At 46.5% G+C, this 15069-nt stretch overlaps 1 protein-coding gene across 1 annotated transcript; it reads left to right on the forward strand.

Moving 5' to 3' along the window:
* The first annotated feature begins 1077 nt into the window (after nucleotides 1-1077).
* LOC149366305 (uncharacterized) lies at nucleotides 1078-14852 on the forward strand. Its single transcript, XM_089570164.1, has 4 exons — nucleotides 1078-1083; nucleotides 3439-3524; nucleotides 9617-9848; nucleotides 14738-14852. Exons 1-4 carry the CDS (start codon nucleotides 1078-1080, stop codon nucleotides 14780-14782), a joined length of 369 nt encoding a protein of 122 aa, XP_089426290.1. The 3' UTR covers nucleotides 14783-14852.
* Nucleotides 14853-15069: the final 217 nt, after the last annotated feature.

Genomic DNA, 15069 nt, shown 5'->3' on the forward strand with positions numbered 1-15069 from the left:
GACTTCACAAATTTTGCCGGCCCGAACTGGGCCTTCTTGGGTTCGAGCTTGGGTCCCGGAGCCTACATGGGTCCGGCCTTGGGCGTCTGAACCTTTTTGGGTCCCGGCGTCTGCTTCTGCTTTGGGGTGGGTGGGGGTCCCGGCTTGATGACCTTGCGGTACTTGCCCGCGCAGCGAGGCGCCCCGGTGGGATGGCTGCCTCGGCAGATGAGGCAGCACGGGGAGCACTGATCTTCAGCTGGGCCACCGTCAGGAGCAGCAGCAACCTGAGCCCCGCAGCGTTCACAGCGTCCAGGCTGCGGCCGCGGGCAGGCCTCGGCCCGATGCCCCACCGTGCCACGGCGAGGGCAGGCAGGGATCGTTTTCTTATAGAAGCGGACGGGGAGACGCTCGTAACTATAAAGCACGGTCCGCGGCACCCTTTTCCCCGCAAAGGTGACCACAGCAACCTGCGTTTTGCCCAATTTGCGCACGGATACTACGTTGGGGTCCTCACTAAGTATTTTCTTGACAGTCTCAGACGTCTCGTCCGGGGAGACGGTGATGACGCCCTTGCAGAAATCGCCGGAGAGCTTAGGGTGGCCCCGTAATAGCAGCTTGCGGCCTCCGACCGGCAGCATGATGTCCCGGAGCAGCTTCTCCGCGGCTTCAACTGATTGCAGTGTGCACACGAGAACATTTTGCTCCCACACGGGCCACACTGCAAGCCCCACACTTGCGACGTCCCCGAGGATGCTGCGAATGGCAGCGCCGGCTTGTCCAGGACCTAAGGTGGCCTTCAGGTCGATGGTGTCTCGTGGCTTAAGCACCACAATGATTTCATCTTTCCCGATGCGGGGCGTGTGTTGCGGCCGCCACCGGAGCTGTTTTGCTTGTTGCACAGCTGCGTGTTGCGCGTTCTCGCCCTGCACATGTGCAGAGTGTCCCTCCACCCATTGGTGGCTGCCGTCCGTGTTGGCGTCCCTGGAGGCCTTAGTCTTCTTTCGTCCGCGCCATACACGGACCATGTCTTGGAGGTATTCCTCTTCGCTGGGAAGGGGCTCCTCATGTTGGATGGTTTCCATGTTAACGATCCCTATGGAGGTGGGATCGTATCCGGTGACTCTGCCTAGGACCGCCATAGCCGGGGAATCCCAGAGGAAACCCCGAACACAGTCGGCGCAGGCCTTGCCACCGTTAGGCTTAGCGCCGCAGAGGTAGGGTTAGGTCTTCAAAGCACTGAAAATGGAACAAAATTCAGCGCACTTTGGCAAATGTGGTGTCCACAGATGCCGCTTAGGTTGCTGGAGACGATGGTACCAAGCTTTCTTCGGGAAAGAGTTCAGGACCGCAAATAACAGCGATCATTGGCATAGCCGACGTGGCGTGCGACCGCTCCCGCTGCCTGCCACCGGCGTTCCACTACTACAGAATTGGCGGCCACCTGCGCTGCGCGTGACGTCGCTCGGTTTCGCGCATGCGCAGAAGTGGCAAATCTGGCCTCCGGCTCACGCGAAGCGCGCTGTTGACAAGCCTAGTGAAGCTTTTCGCTTCAAAAGTAGCGTAGCGCTCTCGTGCAGTGGCCAGCGAAGCTGAACTCTTGGAGCCGACACGGCATCGATACCCAGTTTCGGCTATATCTATTTTATTCCTGCGGGTACCTCAATATGAGGTGCGCCACAAGATTGTTCTTTTGGTTCGACCACGTTAAGTAGTGTTTTCGCGCAAGTTCGAAATGTGGAAAAGCCAAGTTGTAAGGAACACAGGGAATTGAAAAGACTGGAAGCGTAGATTGAATCCTGCAGATATTTGCCGCATGTGTCGAACCATTTTCTGAGTGTGCATTTGGACAGCAATCTAAAGTTTCATAAACACACAGCCAATATAAAGAATGAAATGGCATACGGTTTGATAACCCTTATTAAAGCCCGCCGATACTTTCTAACAGCAAATTAATATCCTTATATTACGCATTAATACACCCCCACACCGGTTACTATATCGTATGCTAGGGAAACATGCGTGCCACTCATCTAAGATCATTGCAGATGATTAAAAATCAAGCTATTCTTATACTTACTTACAGTTGTTAGTACACCGATGGAGCCTTTATTCTTGAGGAACATAACATCATCTCCGTAACACAGCTTGTTAGATATTCTCTTGGCATTCTCATGTACAAAGTTGTCAACAATAAATTGTCTTTTTCCTATCATACCTCAGTGTTATGTTGTAAACGCCAAGATATAACTCCGTTCGCACTCAATAACAATATTGTCCTTCCTAAAGTACGCACCAATTACGCGAAACAGGCAACGCATTTCTCATCAGTTGCTGTCTGGAACACTATAAAAATAGAACTAAAAAACGACCCGCCTCGATGGCTCAGTGGCTCGGCTGCTGGCCCGAAAGACGCGGGTTCAATCCCGGCCGCGGTGGCTGAATTTCGATGGAGGCGAAATTCTAGAGGCCCGTGTACTGTGCGATGTCAGTGCACGTTAAAGATCCCTAGGTGCTCGAAATTTCCGGAAACCTTCACTACGGCGTCCCTCATAGCCTGATTCGCTTTGGGACGTTAAATCCTAATAAACGAAACCAAACCAAACCAGAACTAAAGAACGCTCATTCAATTTTCAACTTTCAATCACACTTTAAACGATCAATTATTAGCAAAGAGCTCTAATTTTGATTAATCTGTTTGCATTTCTTCCTACATGCATTTTGCACTGCCTCCTGGTCTCCGTTGCAATTCATTATGTATATTTATGTGCAAGTGTATGTGTTTTGGTCCTTTTTATAGCTTTTATTTCTCTACCATGCGTCTGCTTTAATTGTATCCCATACGTATATACTCAGTTTTATATATTCATCTGATCTGTGTTGTGCTGGTAAATGTTTTACTAGATGTATTTAATGAGGAAGTCCCATTGCAGTCACTGACTTCGGGACCTCCTTCTGCATGATATGCTGTACATTCAGAACGTATCAGCAAATAAAGACTGATTCTGTTTGTGATGCAAGTCATCAATTTTAACGAAGCGTTTTACCGTTAGCAGCGCTGCCGATGCTCAACAAATATATATTCAGTATAATGTTGCTGTCTCCTTTTTACGCATGGCTTGTATTGCACGGAGCACCTTCTTTTTATATGTTCCAATTGTACAAACTCACCATATCGGAATTCAGTCGCTGTTAGCCTCAATTCGAGTAAATACACTCCAAACACCAATACACCTATATGGGAGTAAAAAGGGAGTAACCTATCCTCTGGTGCACACCATTCTATCAAAGGGTGTGCGTCAGAGGACAGTTAAGTCTGCTCCCTTTTTGCTTTTTTCTGTTTAGAGTGTACCGTATAAATCGGATGGATCGAAGTGGGCGTTTGAGATCGCACCGCACCTACTCGTTGACCATCTGTTGCGAAGAATTATTAATCTTGTTTGTTTCCTTTGTACGTAGATCGTGCTTGATTGCAGTGTCTTCGAGCTGAGGACGGGAAGCGTGGTCACCATAATCTGCAAATACAAGAAAAATGAAGATGAGCAGTAAGAGACCCTTTTGTGTGTTCTCCATATTCTTATCGTGACCACTACCAAAGGCTCCCAGCATCTAAAAGTACTCTTAGCGAAAAAGAGGATGTCCTAAAAATGCATTTCAAACGTATTGTATTAATTTCATATTTATTTCGCATTTTTTTGTCCCTATGCTTAAACTGCAAAAGGAATGCTTTCTAAGTGTACTAGCAATAATAATTTAAGCGTTCTTAAAAATACGTGAAAAGTACATTTTTGCCCGCTTAGCATATTTATAATGCATTAAAAATATAATAAAAATATACATTAGAAATATACTAAAAATATACATTTAATACATTAAAAATATGTTTACTCGGGCTTAAAAAAAGTCTACCGGGCGGCTCCACGGAATGACACGGGTTAATTCTTCAACTGGAGAACAAACCGTACACGGGTATTTATAATTAATCAACAGGAGTCTGATATTATAAGGTCACGTGATTAAATGGGAACGGCAGATACCTACACACAGCATACCAAGACGACAGCGACACAGCAAACCACAAATCCTATGACAAGCGCTGTACTTGGCTTGCCGTATATATACCCAGCGAAAGCGACGCACTATTTTGCGCGGTGAGGCCTTTTTTTGCGCAAATACTGTTGGCTGCCAAATTATCGCAGAAGTACCCTACTGGTCGCGTTCGAATCTAGGGTTAATTGAGAACGGAATTGCTAGTTGAAACTTCCGTCAGGCACAGGTCAGAAGTCGAACTGTCAACCAACAGATACATGGGCGTGTAAGGGGGCCGGTCTGCCCTGCCAGACGGGGTCCTTCCCGCTGGCTTAAGGCCCGTTCACACTTTCGAGTCGCAGAGGTCGCGCGACTGTTTTGGTCGAAAAGCGACAGTCGCAAACGGTCGCCTTGGTTGAAAAGCGACAGTCGCGGGCCAGTCGCTCGGTGCTCGATTTTTCAGCCTCGCGACTGCGAGTCGCAAACCTCTGAACCAATCAGCGAGCGAGCCAAGCTTCCGGCAACGACACCGCTCGCGGGCGCGCCGGGCGACGACCTGCGCTGCTCCCAGCGGGCTGCCGTAGTCGTCGCTAAGCCTAGCCGGTTTCATATCGATGTCGCAACTGAGGGCGCTTCGGATCCTGGCCAGCGCTAGTAATTAAGATGCTGCTTTCGTCACCACTTTATCGTGGACCTTGTATCATAATAATATCAAGACATGCTCGACTTCCGCGACGCCTTCAGCAGCGGAGCTAGCAGACAACAGTCGAGCCGCATGGAGCAGCAGCCGCAAAGCGGCTCTGGGAAGAAATTTGCTTTTGTCGCTGTTATCCCTTCTACCAGCAACTCGGTACTGGCCAGCGATCTTCAAAAATGATTCATTTTTTACATTCCTGTACCCAAGGGCTTGGTATGAACGCGAACAAGCAATTTTGCGCATTTTTGTGACGCCGCGGCGGCCGGCGTACTGCAGGCTGGTAGGCCGGCCCTACAGAGAAGCGCGCCTCTGTCATCGTGACGCTTGTACGACCTCGGTGCACATCAAAACCGTCACGACAACCTAATCTTCGCTCGGGTAGTTGTGTTACATTGCGAATAGCAGTTTAGACTATCGAGCGCGAGTACAGGAGGCGCGGCCACAGCAGACGAAACTCTCGAAAGCGCGCGAGCAACGTCATTCCCGAGAGTTTTCGCTTCAAACGAGAATCTAACGAGAAGGCGACCCGCTGGTCGCGCTTGCAAGTGTGAACAACGGTGTTGTCGAGCTGCTGCTTGGTCGCAAGCGACTGCGAGTCGCACGCCCTTTGCGACTCGCAAGTGTGAATGAGCCCTTATTCAGACCCAGAAGTACCCAAGGCGCGTTTGCTGGTATAATGCTATCACGTTCTCACACGGAAATGTTCGAATGGCATTGAGTGGAATGACATTCGAGAATAGGAATGACATTCGGATTCGACGGACTGCCGCGGTGCTGCACGACACTTTCGAAACGCATTCGAAAGCCTCAGCTCCTTTTCAGTGTACAGCGACGACGACGACGGCGGTCACACTAGTCCGACAACGACAGTATACATCACGCTGAACAACAGCATGTAATTATATGAAATATCTAGTTTACTACAATATGATTCTAGAGGGACATGTTTTTCAGGCCAATGACACCGACGAATCCGGTCGGCGGATGGTCAGCCTTGTCGGCGGCTGAGCGAGAGCGCGGGATGAGGCGGCGGTGTGTATATGCTCGCGCTTCTAAATGAGCGAAACGAACGGCTATATTTCATGTGTGCACACCTGAACACTCACCAGCGATAAGCGCTTGCCAAATCAATTTCAGTCGACGACGGCTCTGTTCCCTTCCGCGACGACTAGGCCCAGCGAGTTCGCAGGGTTGGATCTGTGATTTCGGCGGTTGTGAAGAGCGAATCACAAGCTTTAGCGAATGCAAATAGTCACCAGGTGTAGTTTTGGCAACAGTGACCTGAAATCAACTATTGCTTACATCGCAGGGCAGGCGTGCGTACGATGAACGGGAATCGCCGGTGTGACCCAGACTGCCGAGCCGTGCTTAACGGCCAGCAGCAGTCGTCGCCGTCGCTAGCTTGTGGATAACAGTCGCCAGACATACTTCTGGATAAAGTAGTTTAAAAAAAGTACTGGTCACGTCGGAGAAAGCCGGGACAAGAAGCGAGAAGCGCCAGTCCTGCGCGGTGCCAACAACCCGGCTTTCTCAGGCGCGCGATCGCATCATCGCTTCCCACACATTGTCGCACTGCGTAAACAAGCACGAGTACAACCAGTAAAAAAGAAAACAGATTGTTTAATAGAACGAAAGCGCAGACTGCGTTTTATGTTATGTAAACAAGCGATGTAAACAACAGTATGAGTGCAGTCGTCCTCATCGGCGCACTCCCGGGGAAATTTCATGCTGACGCGGTTAATATTCATTGGCGTAATATTATCTTCAAGCACTCCCTTAGACAGAACACGTGTAGCATCGTTAGATGGCATTCGGTTGGAAGGCATTCGAGGCGCCCGTGTAGCAGGGGTATAAGTGGTGATCACCTTCCTGCTAGAAGTTACCACAAACGAAGGGATGACACGAAAGGGAAAGTTTTCACTCCTCGCTGAAACGTCATTTCGAGCCCTAGATTGTTCCACAGTAGCTTGAAGTGTAATGCAAATATGTTTACGCGGACAACCCATTTGTTAGAATTTAAGTATACTTCAGACGGATTAATTGCATATTTACGAAAGTACACTTTAAATAGATGGCCAGCACCAAAATGCGATCCCGAAACTCGATTTTGAGCATTAGATTGTTCAACGACAGCTTGTAGTGCGCTGCAAACATGCTAATGCGGACTGCCAATTTGCTAGAATTTCAGTGTTCTTTGGACGAATTAATTGCGTATTTACGGAAGTACACTTCAAATACATTGACGACACGCAAATGCCATTTCCCGAAACGCGATTTCGAGCACTCGACTGTTCAACGGCAGCTAGAAGTGTGCAAAGACGTTTAAAAGTACTGCCCGTTTGTTAGAATTGAAGTATATTTCGGATGAATTAATTTCATATTTACGAAAATTCACTTTTAATACATTGACAAGATGCTAAAACTACATACATATACGGTTACAAGGGCTGCCCGTTTTCTAGAATTGAAGTATACTTTCGATGAATTAATTTCATATTTCCGAAAATACACTTTTAATACATTGACAAGATGCTAAAACTGCATACATATTTTTTCACGTATTTGAAAAGTGCTCGAAGTATGCTTTAAGTGAGGTATTTTTGGCACATTTTAAAAATATATTTCGAATACCAAGCATGAAATTTCAGGAACGTATTTCCTACATATTTTTAGTGCATTCATGAATACAAAATATGTTTAAAATACAATTTAAATAGCCCACCGTATATTCCAAACGTATTAGTTTTTGCTAATCATCACCGAATGCATCTCCATCTGAGCCTGAATAAAAGCGCCAGTGCGCAGCCTTCAGCGCGCCAGGTGCTGTGCTAAGCTCTGGGAATAACACCGCATGGAATGAACGGGCTCTGTATTATGGCGAAAGCCTTTAATGGCTCAAGCTCGGGGTGTTCCTCCATGTTCTCGGTGTCCGTCCGTGCGCTGGAATCGTGCCAGCTGTGGCCTCTCCTCCTGGCAACAGCGACACCTCTCCCCCCCTTTAGCAACGTGCATAGCGACCGTGACCTCCCACTCTAGCGGTAGAACGAGCGCGCCCGCGTTTCGGCGGTGGCAGCTGCACCGCCGCTCCTTCGCCAGATGTTTCGTTTCAGTCGAGAGAGTGAGACGCATGGCTCCGAAGCGGCCCAGTGATTCCGGGCCAAGCGTTTCAGAGAAACGGCAGTGAGTTGACCACAAGGCTTTCTCCAAGCAAACTTTACGATTTTCAGAGTGTCTTCGGTAATTTTTGTGTTCCCTTCTCTGTTTTAGCGGTTTCTTACTTATGTCGAAAAAGCGCGAAGCTAAAATCGTGTGATGGGATGAAACTTTTCTTTCAAGAAGAACCGTAACTTTTGCATTTCCCAAGCAACTATTTATAAGTAATAGAGATGAATACAATGACGGAAAAACGTTTTGATGGTAAGGATATATGCGGAACACAAGCCGCGTGTCGACAAGATCATCGCGAGAGACCGACTGTTGCGCTTGGTGAATTTGCAGTGATATGGGAAGATATGCTGAGCAAGCGTTATAACCTTTTAAGACACGCATTTTGTACTGCTATTGAGAAAAATATGAAAATTTGTGGTGACGGCGACACGTGTTATTCAAATTTATTGACTGCTACAAAGACGGCCCGGTAATCCGTAAAGTAACACGCGGCCATCTCGATGGTTCGGACACAATACTGTGACGGAGCGTTGCTGAAAATTGCTTGACGGAAAAATTGCTGTGAAAAGCAAATTTTCATATCAAAATCGTGGTGCAACCGTTCGTCGTATAGCGTTCCGAGTGATGTCATACGTGCGCGCTAGTGTGCGGGTAGTATTTTTGTGGGTGGGCGTCAGTGCACACAAGGGCACTAATGCTTTTGCGTTCCCACAGGTGAGGGGTCTTAAGTGTCTCTGACAAAATTTTCATTTCAACCCGTGCCCCGTAGACTTTTCTGCAATGTTCCACACACTTGCATGTGCTGTGGGCAAAACTTTTACGAATGACAACACGTTGCTTAGAGCAAATACATACCAGTTCTGTTAAACTTGAGAGCCGGGACTGGAGTAAGCATTTTATGTTAAATGAGTCGTGGTTCAGAGATGTCAAACTACGAAAAACATAAGCACAGACGTTAAGAAGTTCGCCCATGTAGCAACAAAATAAGGAAATGAATTAACGACCTTAATTTAAGAATACACGTCATTTTCAAAAAAATCACGGGCACACACAAGAGCTCGAGGAAAACCCCTTTAACTGTGCAGACTACAAATTTCGTAGTATTCTTGTAGACGCTGAAATGCAGTTTAAATTTGGCATTAGCAGCAGCAACGTCAGTAATCGTTACAAATGAAATACAGCGAATGCATTAAGGATATATATAGCTGTCACAATCACGAATGCTAATAGTTATTGACAACGCTAGTGTAAATATTGATTGTCTTATTTATTCAATAAATGTATTGAGGCGTTTAATTAGTTAGAATGATTTTTTTCCTTTCATATTACGAAGGTATGTGAAAATGAGCGCTTCTGTAACCTTTCAATTGAAGCGCATGCGGCATCTTTTTTATGTTTGAATTAAATACTCAACACCAGATAACTATCTAGCGGTAGGAATCCCACTGTTTATCCCACGACGCCTTTAATTTATTCGACTTGGTACTATGGTTTCTTACCTGCGTGTCCGGTGTCCTTGAAAAAAAAAGGGACGGCGAATTTATACACTTTTGATTTGGTGCGCTCCATTGCGCTCCAGGCCGTGAAAAGGCCTAATTTGAGCGTTATTTCATTTTTCGCAACTGACCTCGCCATCTCCTGTGTATTGCTTGTTTGCGAGCTTTTTATTCGCAACAGAGCTGGTTGTGAATGCAGCCTGTGTGGGTCTGTGTGTAAACCATGTGCACTTGCTCCGGTTTGCAGCATTAAATTCGCGGCAAGCAACGAAAATTACCACCAATATGAATACATTCGGCTCTATGACCACAACGACCCGAACGAGACGTACGTGATTATCGCCACCATCGCTGAGTTCTGTGTGTACATCCAGACTAAGAGCGATAATAGGAGGGTCATGAAACAAAACGTGCAGAGCCACTCAAAGTGGAGGGCGGAAATCTTCTTGTTCAACGTCTGGCCAGTGAAGATTATCGTGGTGAGTGACTTTGGGGGCCTTGACGAAATGCTGCAGTGTTTATATATTCACTCCTAATTATGCGCATGTGCCCTTGTGCCTGCATGTTGGCTGTAAAGATTTTACACGCCGACATCGCAGAAGGCAGTTCCATCGGAACTTTCCCTTTATGGATGACCGCACTCCGGAAGCCTCTCCGCACGTGTACCCCTCGCAAAAGTCAAGCGATAATAGCAAGGAGGGACCAGCTATACGCAGCCAGAATCCGATCAGCGCTCTTGGCCTATAGGTTACGAGAATAGAAAACGGGAGCCTAATCAATTCATTTTGGATGGAAAAAACAGCGCCAAAGGGACGGAAGACAAAGATGAAGGAAACCACACGGACGAGCGCTGACTCACGACTATTTTTTATTCAGAAAAAACAGACATTTATAGTTGAAAAGGTCACATGACCTGACGTCACTCGCGTACATGGCCAGAATACAACAGTCTAAGAACTACATCATGAGTCAAGATTAAAACCTTACAACGCGATTTCAGAACACTGTGATTAACCGAAAAAACACGAGACAGCCAGAAGCAAAAAACAAAGGCACTAAAAAACAAAACAAAAATCACGTGTTGTCAAGAAACGCGACCTCTTTATCGACCATCAATAAGGAAGGCTGACTGACGCATTCATCCCGTCTTTTCCGAATATGATATGCCTCAATGAGCTCCCTTGTCGTCTTATTTCTAAGGCGGAATAAAATACGTGTGTGCGCGACTAAAGGTCTGCATACTTTCTTATTTTCATTCTTGCAAGCTTTGCAGTGCTCTTTTAGATGCGAGTAGTTTGAACCTGATAGTGAACGAAGATACTCCCTAAGTCGAATATTGATACATCGGCCGGTCTGTCCTATATACACTTTTTTACATGAAAGAGGAAGTTCATACACAACTGAACACGCGCAATCTATATACCTTGATCTATGGGAAACCAAACAACGAAATGAACTAATTCTTGATATGTTGTCATGTGGCGCAACTGTCATGTGGCGCCCCAACTTGTGTGGCGCAGAAAACACCACATTCACGTCAAATCTGCCCGCCACCTTTTTTTAGATTATGAGCCGTTCGGTGCACATACGGAATAACCGCAAATTTTTTTCCGGTTCTGTCAAATTTTGTATTCAAGAAATCTTTCCGCACTGCCCTCACCAGCTTCTCGCAAGTTGCTGAAATCACCCCCTGTGGAAACCCTGCGGCTTCTAATCTACTTACTTGTAACAGCACACTGTCCGCTATGCAGTGATGGCATGAATTTGTGTGCTGTTACAGTGTTGGAGGGGCTTTGTCGCATGATAGGGAACCGCCATGACAACATATCAAGAATTAGCCCATTTCGTTGTTTGGTTTCCCATAGATCAAGGTGTGTAGAGTGCGCATGTTCAGTTGTGTATGAACTTCCTCTTTCATGTAAAAACGTATATATAGGACACACCGGCCGATGTATCAATATTCGACTTAGGGAGCATCTTCGTTCACTATCAGATTCAAACTATTCGCATCTAAAAGAGCAGTGCAAAGCTTGCAATAATGAAAATAAGAAAGTATGCAGACCTTTATTCACGCACACACGTATTTTGTTCCGCCATAGAGATGAGACGACAAGGGAGCTCATTGAGGAATATCATATTCGAAAAAGACGGGATGAATGCGTCAGTCAGCTTTCCTTATTGATGGTCGATAAAGAGGTCGCGTTTCTTGACAACACGTGACTTTTGTTTTGTTTTTTAGTGCCTTTGTTTTTTGTTTCTAGCTGTCTAGTGTTTTTTCGGTTAATCACAGTGTTCTGAAATCGCGTTGTAAGGTTTTAATCTTGAGTCATGATATAGTTCTTAGACTGTTGTATTCTGGGCATGTGCGCGAGTGACGTCAGGTCATGTGACGTTTTTAAATATAAATGTTTGTTTTTTCTGAATAAAAAATTGTTGTGAGTCAGCGCTCGTCCGTGTGGTTTCCTTCATCTTTGTCTTCCGTCCCCTTCGCGCCCTTTTTTCCACCCAAAATGAACGTATACCAACTCGCCCAACTTTCCACTCTACTACAGCCTTATCAATGCCGAAACTGCCGGACTAATCATAGCTGCCAAGTCCTTACCGCAAGGAGTGTGTCAATGGCTGCACTCGGCAACAAAGAGCCAGTGTCTCTGTGTCCAGCTGTGTTCAATTGAAAAGAGAATACGGCGCGTTAATTTGTAAAGCAGGCTGCTAAAATGTAGCGCTGAGCACGACGACGGCACATTATCGAAGGTAAACAGTTGAAACGAAAAGTTTTCTTGGAAGGGGTGTTTCCACATCTGCGTATAGCACGCACACATACGCGTCGAATCTGGAGAATGTTATAAACACAAGCAGTCATCAACGTCATCAGCCTGATTGGGCCCACTGCAGAGCAAAGGCCCCTCCCATGTCTCCACAATCGACGCTGTCCTTTGTGAGCTGCCGCTAGCGGGTCCCCGCAAACTTCGTAACCTCATCCTCCCACCTAACTTTCTGCTGCTCCCTGCCCACAAGACTCAAAACCCTTTAGTTCAACAGACACGGGCGGCGATGCTTGCCAATGAGGCTCCGGAATACAGGCTTCACCTAGTATTGTGAAGGGAAGGGGCCAATAGGACCCCATCCCACCCACCTCTCCGTAATGATTAAAGTGTTTATAACTCTTTTTAACCACCACCATCACCATTGAGTCTGAACCCGGCTCAGTAGCCGAGCGCCCTAACCGCTCAGCAACCACGGTGTGAGGCCCGATCAAATCTGGAGACTGCCGTCGTAACGAGTACAGTCAAATTAGCTGGATCATCAATTTTGGCCCAAATCACCGAAGGTAAAATTTCGGGTGTAGAGTGGGCCAGATTTGGAAGTGACCTAAACGAATTTGGAGGTACCATCGTATCGGGTACATTTAATTAGGCGCAGCACATTGAGCTCAACTGGAGGATGGTTACCATGGTGGAGCAGGGTATAACGACAGTACATGAAGCCTTATCCTGAAGGTGATTACCGTGGGGTGATCCTAAAGTGGGTTATCTTGGAAGGAAGAGGCTACGGCGAGAACGGTGGAATCGGCAACCGATGCATGGCTACCGTGGGAGGAGGAGGGTATGGCGGAAGTGTAGGAAAGCATGACCTCAGGGTGGTTACCACGGGAACCACCCGGAGTGTAACTATCCTTCAGGGGGTGATTACCTTCAAAGAAAGAAGGAGAGTATGGAGGTAGCAGATGAAGGCACCACGGTTCATATGCAGCGCCTACTGCGACCCATGGTCTTCGACGAGAAGACCACTGCTGGCTCCGTACACCTAGAGAGGCAGGCTGGAGAGAATACTTCGTCGAAAAAACGTGTTTGCGCGCAAAATTATAAAAAGCCCTCTAGAACTACTCAGATATGAAGTCGCTCTCATTCTGTTTACCTCAATATATATTCAAATAGAAACAACGTAACAGCTGTCGCTGAATACCCTATTGCACAACTGTAACCGTCCTGTCACTTTTCATCTACGTTCTAATCAACCATCTTTCAGCCGTAAAATGATTCCACTAAAAATTTCCCATTGATCAACATGCATACAAAACAAAAGAAACGTTCCCCTATGCTCCCTGGTGCTTTCTAGGTTTCGATGATTGTTCGCTTCGTTAACTGATGGGTGAATTAGATTTTGAAAATTCGATGAGACGCAGAACGCCCCCGTTTGCAGTGCGATGAGTGAACGCCGAAGACCTCGAAGGGGTCGGTGTTTACGCCCAGCCCCCCAGTACAGCACCTGTTTCCTTCTTTCTTTCCTTATTTCCTTCCTTCCTTCTTTCTTCCTTTCCTTCTTTCTTTCTTTTCCTTTCCTTCCTTCTTTCTTCTTTTCTTTCACTCTTTCTTTCACCACCGCGGTGGCTCAGTAGTTATGGTGCTCGACTGCTGACCCGAAAGACGCGGGTTCGATCCCGGCCGCGGCGGTTGAATTTCTTTGGAGGAGAAATTCTAGAGGCCCGTGTACTGTGCGATGCCAGTGGACGTTAAAGAACCCCAGGAGGTCGAAATTTCCGGAGCCCTCCACTACGGCGTCTCTCATAGCCTTAGTCGCTTTTGGACGTTAAACCCCAAAAGCCATACAACCAACTCTTTCTTTCTTTCATTCCTTCTTTCCATTTCTTCTTTCTTTTTTTCCTTCCTTCCTTCTTTCTTTCTTTTTTCTTTCCTTCTTTCCCTCTTTCTTTATTCCTTTCTTCTTTCTGTTCTCTCTCGCTTTCTTTCTCTCTTTGTTTCTCCCTCTCTTTCTTTCCTCCTTTCTCTCTGACTATATTTATTTCTTTTCTTCTTTCTACCTTTCTTTCTCTTTTCCTTCCTTCCTTCTTTCCTTCCTTCCCTTCCTTCTTTGTTCCTTTCCTTGTTTTTTCTTCCTTTCTTTCTTTTCATTTCCTCTCAGCCATCTTTTTTTTTTCCTCAATATGTGGCGTTACTATCAAATTAGGGCTCTAGACGCATCATATGGAATGCCCGTCTCAAAGCTCCCTGCTTACATGCGCCGAAAGCTTTTTCTTGCGGCGATTATAGAACGAATGTAGTCTTTCTCCCCCAAAGAAATTCAACAGCCGCGGATGCGATCCCGGCCGCGGCAGTTGAATTTCTTTGGACGAGAAATTCTAGAGTCTTGTGTACTGTGCGATGTCAGTACACGTTAAACAACCCTAGTTGGTCAAAATTTCCGGAGCCCTCCACTACGGCGTCTCTCATAGCCTTAGTCACTTTGGGACGTTAAACCCCATAAACCAAACTAAACCAAACCAATTCCAGTAAACGTGAAATCGCGCCTACCATTCTGACGGTGCTCAAGCGCGTCACTGGCCTCTGTTGACATTATGCTTTTGCAGGAAACCATGGGTCAAGAGTTGCCTGAGCCCAAGCCGTCCCGCTAGGAGGTCCAGCGGCTTGTGGCATTACTGAGCTGCAAATATACGGATACTTCACAGCGCAGAGCAAGAAAGATATCGATTACTCTATTACCATAATAAACGCCATATTCAAGTATGATGAGCACCTCTCGTGAATAACGTCGTTCCACCTCACGAAATACCTCTCAATACATTAAAAAAAATTAAAAGAGATAGGAAGACTACACTGAGTGGCATCTTCAGCATTAAGGTCGCGTATTGAAGTCTGGTATGTAAATTGAACGGTAAAAGAAGGAAAAAAGAGGCGCTTT

The sequence above is a fragment of the Amblyomma mixtum genome, chromosome 1 (assembly GCF_055824585.1).
Source record: "Amblyomma mixtum isolate Tamu chromosome 1, ASM5582458v1, whole genome shotgun sequence".
NCBI lineage: Eukaryota > Metazoa > Arthropoda > Arachnida > Ixodida > Ixodidae > Amblyomma > Amblyomma mixtum.

Bases quoted from the DNA above. Each gene is read 5' to 3' on its own strand.
- LOC149366305 (XM_089570164.1), top strand. The intron at 3,525-9,616 runs GTAAGAGACCCT...TCCGGTTTGCAG, and splicing joins AAGAAAAATGAAGATGAGCA to CATTAAATTCGCGGCAAGCA. The intron at 9,849-14,737 runs GTGAGTGACTTT...ATGCTTTTGCAG, and splicing joins GGCCAGTGAAGATTATCGTG to GAAACCATGGGTCAAGAGTT.